The 13,384-nt window shown below is 38.0% G+C and overlaps 1 protein-coding gene across 2 annotated transcripts in view; it reads left to right on the top strand.

Moving 5' to 3' along the window:
• Nucleotides 1–13,384, top strand: part of LOC126284124 (lanC-like protein 3) — a 92,496-nt gene that overhangs the window by 57,965 nt on the left and 21,147 nt on the right. For both annotated transcript variants that reach the window (XM_049982830.1, XM_049982831.1), the window contains exons 3-4: nucleotides 4,804–5,022; nucleotides 5,713–5,829. In XM_049982830.1, the coding sequence (XP_049838787.1) occupies nucleotides 4,804–5,022; nucleotides 5,713–5,829 (336 nt within the window). The remainder of the gene's footprint in view (nucleotides 1–4,803; nucleotides 5,023–5,712; nucleotides 5,830–13,384) is intronic.

The raw sequence follows: 13,384 nt of genomic DNA, 5'->3' as shown, positions 1-13,384 counted from the left end.
ATTTCTTTCAGAGTAAGCCTGCCTTACCCTCCTAGTAGTTTCCCATCCTCACGTACATCTTCTTTTCTCCAAGTGATGAAGCCTACCACCAGGCCTCTTTTGGATGTGGCCAACACATTCCAACTTTTCTATTGTTGTATTGTACAGATATTTATCTGTTACAGCTTTGAACGAAGAGGAGTTGCCATTACCTAGATATTTAGTATATCTAACACCTTACTGGTTCCCAGATCTGGTGAACATCCTCACAACTGCAGTAGCCTCCATGCCCCCACATGAGCCACTATCATTTTTAGAGCTTGCTACTGCATTCTTTTCTTTCATCAGTTTCTCACTGTCTTCATTGTTGGACATTTTCCTTGTTGCACACTGGTGGCGGTATTTAGACATAATTTCTTTAAACTTTACCCGAGTCAATTCCAATAACAGATGCAACTTGGTACAGTAATGTGTGACCCCTTTTCATCCAGGTCCCATCTACAGACACACACAGGTCAATAACATTTGTAGGAAATTCACTGTCGTAAATATCTACCCCAGGATCTGTTTCTTTGTGGTTTATTTCCACCAATTCCTCCACTGCTTTCTTCATAGAAACTTTGGCAGTATCGCATTCAGCGTCAGACATTTTTTTATTTTTTCAAGCCTTGCACAATGTGTAAGCATGTTCAGAAAAACACACTATAAATTACCTCCTTCCCTGCCCTGTCTGAGGCACCTCAGAGCATATGCTAACCTAAAATTGCTTTCATGGGTACCAGTGTCAGCTGTTTTAGAGGAGGAAAATGAAAATTCATACACATACGAATTACAGATTAATTTAAAATCACAAGCTATTCCCACCCTTCTGTTTTCAACATCAATCATGGATTCCGTATTTTTACAGCTAACACATGAACATGAAAACTTTATAGCCTGGCAGGGAAGCTCTAAATCGATAAGTCTGAATATAGTAGAATCCATATCAACATCATTGACACACCTGTACAAATCTCCTGTCCCAAGTTTCGATGCTGAAGCTGAGAGCTTATGTTTTTCATTTCAAGCTGCTTCCTCATTTTTGTTAGCAAACCAATTTCCGTGAAACCTCCATTTCCTAAACACAGCTTTTCCACCACCCATTATGCATAAATCTTGACTTCCACATAAAGGTTTGTGAATTCAACCTTCCACCTACTAATATGTGTTAGTATTGTAAAAACGTAAATGTTCCACATTCAAGAAAGTTTTCAAGCACGGATATAGATGTCAGCGAGATATATACATATCAGCCCTCCCCCCCCCCCCCCCCCCCCCCCCCCAATCTTGTCACCTCTTCCCATTTCACACCACTCACCCTCACTGTATGCTGCTCTCGGCTTGCACACCCACCAGTTTTTCCCTTCTCTGCTGGCACACCCATCAGTCTTTTTTCCTTCTCTGCTCTTCTCCTCTCTGCTCCTCATCACCCACCCCTTCCTCCAACACAGCCTTGTGCTGTCATCTCTAGTCCCTGCACACCACTAGGCAGTGCAGATTTCACTTCCCCCACCTGAACCTTGCTATCCTTCCCCCTTCCCTGCTCCACTCTGTAGTGTCTGTTCAACAAGTATCAGTCACATCCTGGCCAGAGCAGATAGAGATAGTAGTCGTGTTTGTGAGGTGTGCTTACTTATGTGAGTATGTGTGTATTTTCCTTTTCTGCAGAAGGCTTTGGCCGAAAGGTTGTATTATATACTGAGTGAAGTGGTGCAGTAGATAGCACACTGAACTCCATCCCTGACCCCATCTGAGCTTGTGCTCTGTCCCTAATGATCTCAATGTCAATGAGATGTTAAACCCAATTCTCCTTCGTTCCTTCCAAAAGCTCATATGTAACAGTTTTGTCATCATTCCTGACTGCAACTCAACTTGTCAACTTTATGATGAGTAGCACTCTATCCTTCCATAATATTGTTGAAAACAGATTGTAATATATTCTAATGTTAGTAAATGACAAAAGTAATATTTTCTGTCTAGTTTCTTAATATATAGTCATCTACGTCGACATAGAAGTATATGTTTACTTTGCAATGAGAATGGGTTAATTTAAACAGAAGAAGTCTAAATCAGAATAGAGGTTCATGTTTTGCATACTGGTGCACATTTCACAATGTGTGGCTTACGTACTTAGTTCATCAGAACCTCACCTCTGTGTTGTATTATAGCTGATCCACTATGTCACTTATAGTTCAGATAAAGAATTTGTGCGTGGATCGCGTATACGACGGGTGTGATCAGCTGATCATCAGTGTCTGTCATAGAGGCTCGTGTGTTTGTGCCACTTCATGAATTGTAATATAGTCAGTTACTCTCTTGTTACCGGGCTTGATGCTAAGTAATTAATGTATCAGTTTCCAGAATGTCCCAAGTTCGAGTCTCGGTCGGGCAGACAGTTTTAATCTGCCAGGAAGTTTCATATCAGCGCACACTCCGCTGCAGAGTGAAAATCTCATTCTGGAAACATCCCCCAGGCTGTGTCTAAGCCATGTCTCCGCAATATCCTTTCTTTCAGGAGTGCTAGTTCTGCAAGGTTCGCAGAAGAGCTTTTGTAAAGTTTGGAAGGTAGGAGACGAGGTACTGGCAGAAGTAAAGCTGTGAGTACCGAGTGCAAGTCGTGCTTCGGTAGCTCAGATGGTGGAGCACTTGCCCACGAAAGGCAATGGTCCTGAGTTCGAGTCTCGGTCGGGCACACAGTTTTAATCTGCCAGGAAGTTTCAATGTATCAGTTCTCCACTTAAAATGTTCATGTTCCCTTTATCCCACTGTTTCCTGTGTAGATGTGAGTAAGCAGAATTGATACAACAAAATAAGTTGCCAGTGCTCTTTTCTGATATTTCACACACACATGTAACACGCATTTAATTTGTGGCTGATGTGCAGTCATGCAAGACTTGCCACAAATCCAGATTACTTACATTATGAAACAGGCACTAGGATTTTGCCTGTATGCAGTGTGCCCTTCCTGGTGGGATAAATTTGTGGACTCGCCACCTGTTCCTGTTTAATAGTGTCTTATTAGTTGTCATAATAGAATTAAAAGATAATAAGATTAGTTCCATGTAAGCTACTAAATGATATTCCTTGTCTGCCAGAGGGCTCTGTGTGTGGTGAAATATGTCTCCCCAGTGATGAGACTGTAGTAGGTAATTGTAGGATGACTCATAAAAAGAATTTAGCAGCAGAGTTGGTCACAAGGATATGAAAGAAATGCTGTGAAATTGTGGTGGGGAGATGTATAAGGTGTGTTCATTATTTTACAGATGATGGAAGGATGTCAAAAAGTTGTTCGGCCTGTTGCAATAAAAATAATGGGCAGTTAGGATTTAATTCCAAGGTATTACTTTAGAAAATTGTAGTACAAGGAGAAAATGTCTTGTTGCTTGATGCTGTCTTATTCCTCAGAATATTAGAACCATTTAAAACCAGATAGGGACTTGTCAGCCACCCTGTACATGAATGATCATTTCCATGGTCTGCTAAATGACTCAGTGATCTTGGATTCACTTTGGAAGAGTCTGAGCAAATGCCCTGAAATAGTCATAGTGTGTTCAAGACATTACTTACACTCATGAGCAACTGAATTCGAATCCTATTCCTACTAACATGTTGTAATTCATCTAATCCAAGAGCACACTGTGGCATTGTCTCCAAAAGATACTAAAAGCATTGAGGAGTTATCCTGACCCATGACAGCTAAACCACTGCTCACTACTCACAAAGAGTGGTTGGGGCTGTTTCCAAGGCACACCCATCTCATTCAGTAACATACCAAATACACTCTGTACAATAGAGATCCATCACCTGCCTGAGTAGTGCCATAATGGCATGTAGGTGCATCTTCTCATTTGGTTTCAGTTTGCATGTACACCACCATTGTATGTACTAACGTGTGTATCTTAGCATTCCAGGCACCAATTTTGCATATTTCGACTCTGCAGTGGCATTGTATGCCCTGCAAAGTGCAATGAACACAAGTATACGTATGGAGTGGTGTTAATTCTACACTTAGCAAGGAAGTAGTTCTGGTTGATATGGCTTCTCAAAAATTGTTGTCTGTATTGAACTAGTGAGTGATGTTTTGCTTCTTGGCCTTTCTTAGCCCCTTTTACAATCCACAATAGTTGACAGTGATTCCTGTGATCAGCATTTGTTGCCATGGCAGTTTTCCCCAAAACAAGATGTGTAAGCTAAACCTTGACACAGTAACACGTAAATGGCCAGTGGCTGCATAAACCCAGAGATGGATATCAGGCATTTGTGATAAGGATTTGATCAACTCTATTGCTATTGAGGATCTTGCACTCAGCTGTCACAGTGGCAGCCTGTACTTGTTGCAATATTCCAGTAAAGTGACATACCAGCATGTTCCATTCATCTCGGTGACAGGACTCCTCTCTTTCACAGCAGTTCCCTCTCATTCAACTGCTCACCAGTGTAATGTATGTATTTACAGGCTCCAGTAAAAGTTGCCGCAAATGAAGTTGCATTAACAGTATGAAATGCAGATTCCTGATATAATAATTGTAGTAAGTGGGTCCCAGATGTGAAATTTTAATATTTAACTGACATGATAAAATCTTATTTCTGAAGTATGAAATGCAAATTCCTGTTACAATAATTTTAATAAGTGGTGCTTAGCCACATCAGATGTAATATTTAACATATAGTGAGTGTGATTAAATTTTATTACCCCCTTTTTTAAATTTTAATATGTGATTGATTGTGAACAGTAACTCATGTTTAATTTCTACACAAGTCAGTATAGTCTAATTTTATTCATAGGTGCAGGACATGGTCTCAGTGCCATTCTCCAATCGTTATTGTTGTGGCCAAGTTTTCTGCAGTCAAATCCCCAGGCAGAACAAGTCGTGCATAGAGCTGTTGATTGGTTGCTATCACTGCAGACGGAAAGTGGCAACTTTCCATGTGCGACTGATGAACTGGGTCGGCACAGGAGACATGAAGAGGATGAACTGGTACATTGGTGTCATGGAGCACCAGGTATGATGTCAAGTGAACATTAGCTCAGTCTGTGGTGTAGATTCAGTACTTAACTCATCTTGGCAAATTCCATGTTCTTTGCCTATAACAAAGCAGCAGTGACAGGAATATTTCTGAAAGAATGGAATAACACTCAACTGTATTGCAATAGTATTGTATCTTGGCAACATTTCAAGTCAATTATCTACACCAGAGAGTGCTCTTATACAGAATATTTTTACCCTCTGCTATACACTAACTTGCAGAGTATATCTGCAGAAAAAATCAGTTAGGTTTGTAGGTTTTCATGGAAATGTCACCTTGAATAAATAATTTCAAAGTGAGTTTCTGGTTTTATCCCAGCTTAGTTTTCATATGATACCCATTTTCACCATGCAAAAATGCCATTGTGCTGCCGAAAAGCTATTGGTCGATTTTCTTCTGTATCAGTAAAGATGGGCTACTGGATCTGCAGCTGTAAGACCTCGAATATAGCCTATCACTGATCATGCTCTTTACAACCGTAAATTGTGTTGCTTGTCAAAAATAAATGATTCTTGCTTCAAATCTTGGTGCGGTATAGAATATTAATCTCCCAGAAACTTGAAATTCTTGCTAAAATACAGTATGACTGTGATTGCATTGTGTCGCTTCAGTAACACAGCTTCAGGTTATAACGTTTTAATTTACTTGTCATTTCTGCACTCCTAGGTGTTGCATACTTAATGGCAAAAGCTTACCTTCATTGGAAAGATCCAAAATATCTGCAGGCTCTCGAAAGATGTGGAGAGCTTATATGGAAAAAAGGATTACTTCGGAAAGGACCTGGTAAGTGTTTTATTGTGCTCAGCTGCACTATAAACCTGTAAAGTCATATGTTCCTTGGTAGACTGTGTGCTTCTGTTGAGAGGGAGGAGGAGCACAACAGGTGAACCCTCTTAATATTTAATGCCAAAATCCTTTGCACAAAAATTATTTTTAATGATGCAATTCATGTGGTGGTATGGCCTGATAGTAAGTCCCATCACCATCACTTCCTCTATTTTTTATATTTGTGTAAACAATAAGCTTGCAAGACAAAATATTAGTCCCCCCCCTCTTTGAAAGAGAACGGAGGTCACTTTTTAGCACTACAGATAGACCAGAGCTGGTGGCAGCTGTTCATATATCCCTTGTAATGCCCTTGCTTTTACTATGTACAAAAATTGACATGAAATTTGTAGACATAAATTGCAGTTTCCTCAAATAATTAACTGAGATGATTTCAATATCTTAAAAATTTTTAAGCTGAAACATGACATTATTTCTCGTGTGCTTGGCTTGAAAAGATTAAGTGTTGGTTGTGATTACTCTTCTCTCTTTTCACAGAAAAAATCTTGAATTTTCCTTCTGTCAGTTATATTGATGAAATGGAATAGGTTTTAAGCTTTTTGAATAAATATTGACCTTGAAGTCAAGTAATTTCTTCATTTATTAACAATTTCCACTTCAACAACTCAACATGCCGGTCACAACTGCCATCTCACAACAAATTTAACAGCTTTGGCCCAGCACAAGCCCTTATGTAGAGTTTTGCCACTAACTCGTTCTTTTAGTATTATTGCAACTAATCTTTCATTTCATGTGCAATGAAAAAAGTTTAACATAAATGTTTCCACGAGTACGTCAGTTGTTATTCCCAGAGCTGTTTACATAATGATGATTGTAAGTTGATGTTATAACTTCAAGTTGAACAAATATATTTCAAGGAAGACACAATACATGAAAGCCACAGATCAAGTAAACAGAGTAAACCGTGTGTACACTTTAACAGTCACATCATAACTGAGTCCAAGTCTAGTGGCCGCTGGCTGGCTGGCCGCTTAGGTGGTGCTGCTGCTGCTGTATGGCTGGCAGACAGCGCCGCATGTAGAGGACGCGCGTAACTGCGCGGCGGCACTTTGAAAGATCGGTGAGTCACAACAGTTGAAAATCAATATGTGATTACAAGTACATGTTTATGCAATAAAATTGCAAAATTTCAATATTTTTGTTAGAAAGAATTTCACGGATAAAATTTATGCAATACAGCCTGCAATATGTCATATCACAGGACCTTCCATATGTACATATCACAGAAAAAATATTTCTACGTATCAGATTTATATACACACTGGCCGAACTGGATATCAGGGCAGGTCTTAATTCATTTAAGGCAACCCTAAAAAGAGTAACTATTTGCTTTGTTGCTTAGAACAAACTTAATTGTGTCATATAAGACACATTAAAATAAAAAAAGGTTAATTATTTTACATCATTTCTCTTCTCCATTGTTTCTCGTATCTTGGGACAAGTTGTCCATCTTCCGCTCCTTTGCTTGAATCTTGCTTGATCTCCACATCAGAATTCTCTTTTTCTCTTATGAATTGTAAAGTATAATTTGTGTTAAGTCAAACTGAGGCCATAAAAGGTGCATTGTATTATCTTATCTATCCACCCAACATTACTCTGTCAGATCTAGAAATATGATAAAAAGTAACTGAAAATACTTTTACAACCAAAACTGCGCATACATATAAATAAACATACAAATGTAAGTACAGTGTAATCAGAATGAGCTTGATGTCTGAATCTCTGAAATTCTTTTCCATTAGTATTGTTCTAACCTAGTTATTTAATTACTCAATACACAAGTTACAAATACATCTGTCAGCTGTTGGTGGCACGTATGTCAAAAATTGACAGTGTGAGCAAACAAATTACATATTTCAAGAAAGGCATGCATATTATCTTCAAGACGTCTCAGTGCCAGAAGAAATCTGTAATAACTACAAAAATTACAAAGCAACTTCATACTTCTATTATCCTACAAATATAAAATAACTGATGATTGCATCCATTTTTAGTCATTAAACATTAAATCAATTGATACTCTTTCCCATTCTATATATTCCCTTTCAAAGACACTCACTCATTTGTCATTTTAGATACAAGTTTGTTCATCGCAATATTAGTAAAGAATAGCAGTTTCCGCAACATACTGAAGCAGTATCTCAATGAACAGCAACATGACATTTCATCATCTATAATTACTCATTTAATCATCATTAATTCATTACCCCAAACACTTCTAATTGTTGTTATCATTTTAGACCCAGCATTAATATTACTGTCGTCAGTGAATGTATTGATCCAGTGATAATAAAATTACATTTCATCTCGTCAGTGAACATATTGTAATTATTCTCATAAAATGCTTTTACCACTTGAAACATTTCATTTAACTGAGTGAACATAATCGCTATGTTTCTTCGATGATTTTTCCCTAATCCTAATACCTTGATCATTGTATTCTTCAGAATACTTGAATAATACAAATAAAACTTCATAGTCTTCCATAATGCAACCATTTCACTATAATCACCACCACCATCATCAACATAAAAAAAAACCCTTCGAACACATCATCACAATTGTATCGATTTCTGATAAATCCTCAACACTTCGTAATAGACCCCAATATTGCAACTCAGTCTTACCTCTCTCCTAACTACATCATCATGGAAGTGTTGTATCAGTACCCATTTCATCAAAGCCTCAGTACAGACATAACATGTGTTAATCTGGAACAACCATCAACATTTACTACAAAGCCAGATCGATTCGGCCAGAGGACAATGTTGTGTGTTTGGTGAGATCAGAAAGGTGTGGTGTATCATGCGCTTCTAAAACCCAGTGAAACTGTCAATACTAATCGCTACAGACAACAAATGATCAATTTGCCTATGCATTGATCGAAAAAAGACCAGAATGGGCCAGAAGACATGGCAAAGTATTTTTTTTTACACGACAATGCACCTGCACACAAAGCAAAACTGGTTCAGGATACAATCAAAACACTTGACTGGGAGCTGCTACCCCACCCACCATACTCACCAGACTTGGCCCCTTCTGACTACCATTTGTTTTCATCAATGGGACATGCATTGGCTGAGGAATACTTCGATTCCTACGAAGAAGTCGGAAATTGAGTGTCTGATTGGTTTGCTTCATAAGATGAACATTTTTATTGGCGTGGTGTCCACAAATTGCCAGAAACATGGTCCGAATGTATAGAAAGCAATGGCCAGTACTTTAAATAAAATGTTTTTACTTTTTAATTCAAAATTATTGTTTCATTTTCACAAAAAAACGCTCATTTCATACCGGTACACCTGGTAAATCAGTAATTGTTTCATAACTTAAATCCTATTATTGACGTATAAACAAATATAAATTCTGTACTAAGTATAAACATTTGGGAGTCGAAATACTAGTAATCTTAAAGTATCTATTCGGCTCTATTCAAAAACGTGTTAGCAAAACCAGCCCTTCATTAATTCCAAAGTAATTAACAGTTTTGTCAAAAGTATTGTATGCATAACTATATGTGTTAATTTCATGATGGAACAAATAACTTGGCCTAAACCTCATAGTAGAAGAAACTGCTAGAAAGAACAAATTTTTCGATGTATTCAGTTAATTTAATGAGTTAAGTTTTATTTGTAATTTCTGTAAATTTAACTTCGAACAATGTGTAGTTTCAGCATGCATCATTGTTGTTGTTGTTGTGATCTTCAGTCCAGAGACTGGTTTGATGCAGCTCTCCATGCTACTCTATCCTGTGCATGCTTCTTCATCTCTCAGTACCTACTGCAACCTACATCCTTCTGAATCTGTTTAGTGTATTCATCTCGTGGTCTCCTGTACTACTTTTACCCTCCACGCTGCCCTCCAATACTAAATTGGTAATCCCTTGATGCCTCAGAATATGCCCTACCAACCGATCCCTTCTTCTAGTCAAGTTGTGCCACAAATTTCTCTTCTCTCCAATTCTATTCAATACCTACTCATTAGTTATGTGATCTACCCATCTAATTTTCAGCATTCTTCTGTAGCACCACATTTCAGAAACTTCTATTCTCTTCTTGTCCAAACTGTATATCATCCACGTTTCACTTTCATACATGGCTACATTCCATACAAATATTTTCAGAAACGACTTCCTGACACTTAAATATATACTCAATGTTAACAAATTTCTCTTCAGCAGAAACGGTTTCCTTGCCATTGGCAGTCTACATTTTATATCCTCTCTACTTCGACCATCGTCTGTTTTTTGCTCCCCAAATAGCAAATCTCATTTACTACTTTAAGCCTCTCATTTGTTAATCTAATTACTGCAGCATCACCTGATTTAATTCGACTACATTCCATTATCCTCGTTTTGCTTCTGTTGATGTCCCTCTTATATCCTCCTTTCAAGACACTGTCCATTCCGTTCAGCTGCTCTTCCAGGTTCTGTGATGTCTCTGACAGAATTACAATGTCATCGGTGAACCTCACAGTTTTTATTTCTTCTCCATGGATTTTAATACCTACTCCGTATTTTTCTTTTGTTTCCTTTACTGCTTGCTCAATATACAGATTGAATAACATCGGGGTAGGCTGCAACCCTGTCTCACTCCCTTCCCAACCACTGCTTCCCTTTCATGCCCCTCGACTCTCATAACTGCCATCTGGTTTCTGTACGAATTGTAAATAGCCTTTCGCTCCCTGTATTTTACCCTTGCCACCTTAAGAATTTGAAAGAAAGCATTCCACTCAACATTGTCAAAAGTTGTCTCTAAGTCTACAGAAACGTAGGTTTGCCTTTCCTTAATCTTTCTTCTAAGATAAGTCGTAGGGTCAGTATTGACTCATGTGTTCCAACATTTCTACGGAATCCAAACTGATCTTCCCCGAGGTCGGCTTCTACCAGTTTTTCCATTCGTCTGTAAAGAATTTGTGTTAGTATTTTGCAGCCGTGACTTATTAAACTGATAGTTTGGTAATTTTCACATCTGTCAACACCTGCTTTTTTTGGGATTGGAATTTTTTTATTCTTCCTGAAGTCTGAGGGTACTTCGCCTGTCTCATACATCTTGCTCACTAGATGGTAGAGATTTGTTAGGCCTGGCTCTCCCAAGGCTGTCATTAGTTCTAATAGGATGTTGTCTACTTTTTGGCCTTGTTTTGACTTAGGTATTTCAGTGCTCTGTCAAACTCTTCACACAGTATCATATCTCCTATTTAATCTTCATCTACATTCTCTTCCATTTCCATAATATTGTCCTCAAGAACATCGTCATTTTTGAGATGTTTGTATTCTTTTTTGACTGCTTCATTTACTGCATTTTTGTATTTTCTCCTATCATCAATAAAATTCAATATCTCTTCTGTTACCCAAGGATTTCTACTAGCCCTCGTCTTTGTACCTACTTGATCCTCTGATACCTCCACTATTTCATCTCTCAAAGCTACCCATTCTTCTTCTACTGTTCTTTCCCCCATTCTTGTCAGTCGTTCCCTAATGTTCTCCCTGAAGCTCTCCATAACCTCTGGTTTTTTCAGTTTATCCAGGTCCCATCTCCTCAATTTACCATCTTTTTGCAGTTTCTTCAGTTTTAATCTACAGTTCATAACCAATAGATTGTGGTCAGAGTCAACACCTGCCCCTGGAAATGTTTTACAATTTAAAACCTGGTTCCTGAATCTCTGTCTTACCATTATATAATCTATCTGATACCTTCCAGTATCTCCAGGCTTCTTCCATGTATACAACCTTCTTTCATGATTCTTGAACCAAGTATTACCTGTGATTAAGTCATGCTCTGTGCAAAATTCTACCAGGCAGCTTCCTCTTTCTTTCCTTACTTCCATTCCATATTCACTTACTATGTTTCCTTCTCTTCCATTTCCTAGTGTCGAGTTCGTCGCCCATGACTATTAAATTTTTGTCTCCCTTTACTATCTGAATAATTTCTTTTATCTCATCATACATTTCATCAATCTCTTTGACATCTGCAGAGCTCGTTGACATGTAAACTTGTGCTATTGTGATAGGCGTGGGCCTCGTATCTATCTTGGCCACAATAATGTGTTCACTATGCTGTTTGTAGTAGCTTACCTGCATTCCTAATTTTTTATTCATTATTAAACCTACTCCTGCATTACACCTATTTGATTTTGTATTTATAACCCTGTATTCACCCGACCAAAAGTCTTGTTCCTCCTGCCACCGAACTTCACTAATTCCCACTATATCTAACTTTAACCTATCCATTTCTCTTTTTAAATTTTCTAACCTACCTGATCGATTAAGGGATCTGACATTCCACGCTCCGATGCGTAGAACGCCAGTTTTCTTTCTCCTGATAACAATGTCGTCCTGAGTAGTCCCCTTCCGAAGATGCGAATGGGGGACTATTTTACCTCCAGAATATTTTACCCAAGAGGATGCCATCATCATTTCTCCATACAATAAAGCTGCTGCCCTCCGGAAAAGCATGCATTACAGCCAAGTTTCAGACGAGTATGCTGGTTAGAACAACAACAACACTTTAAATTAACTGTGGAATAAGTGTTAAACAATTAGGTCGTGATAACAGTGACAGTGTCTGCTCCATATGTACCTGATTATTTCTCAAGAACTGTGAACTTTGTGGTTCGGTTTTACTGCTCATATATGTTCAACAGTAAACTATTGTAGCAGTATGTGAAGTTTGCAGGTGAAACTTATTAACGAAGCTTGTCACAAGTTAAACAGTAATGCTCTGTGTATTACTGGGGAGTTGTGAACAGTGAAATTAAAGTACTGAAAAACGTAACTGTGCATCTGTTGGCTACATCATTTAAAGTAGTCAGTGTTGGTATCCACAAACCCCTTTTTTCAGCCAGTGTAGCAACGCAGTACGTCGTCCCCGAGGACAACAATCAATCATCAAAGAATTAAAAGCAGGTGGGACAGCCACAACCTAACGCCCCTCTCCCCCAACTATTGTTTCCACATGTTGTTCACTTTAAATCTCTGCATTCATCATTTTCACCTATCTTTAGTTTCTGCTATAAAAAAAATAATGAAATTTCACACACACTATGTTTTTTTCCAAAACTTTTCACTTCACTAAACAAAGAATGATAATACAAATGAAGTTTGAGTATTTAAATAAACCCTCTGTGAGACAACAAAGAATATGGTCCACAATCCTCAGTCGAGTCATCATGACTTCTGTGTTTTTGTTAATTCCAAATTCATTATCCAAAATACTGCTGTGGCTGACTCTTTTCTTTCATAGTATTTGAAAACTCAAATTCCACATCACTATAAAAATTCCATGCAATATTGCAGCACTATTTAACTACAAGTACCACTCTTGCTTTCATTGTATACAAAAATTGAAACATTTTTTTAACCATAAATTGCCGTTTTCTCAACTAATTGAATGAGATTATTGCAAATTTTGAAGCAGGAAATTTTATTTCTTGATTACTCAGCTGGAAAAAATTGATGCTGATGACAGTAATTGGTTGTGAAATGTGATGA

The sequence above is a fragment of the Schistocerca gregaria genome, chromosome 8, assembly GCF_023897955.1.
Source record: "Schistocerca gregaria isolate iqSchGreg1 chromosome 8, iqSchGreg1.2, whole genome shotgun sequence".
Taxonomy (NCBI): Eukaryota; Metazoa; Arthropoda; class Insecta; order Orthoptera; family Acrididae; genus Schistocerca; species Schistocerca gregaria.
Note: the sequence above shows the minus strand (reverse complement) of the source record. Positions and strands in the feature narration are given on the sequence as shown.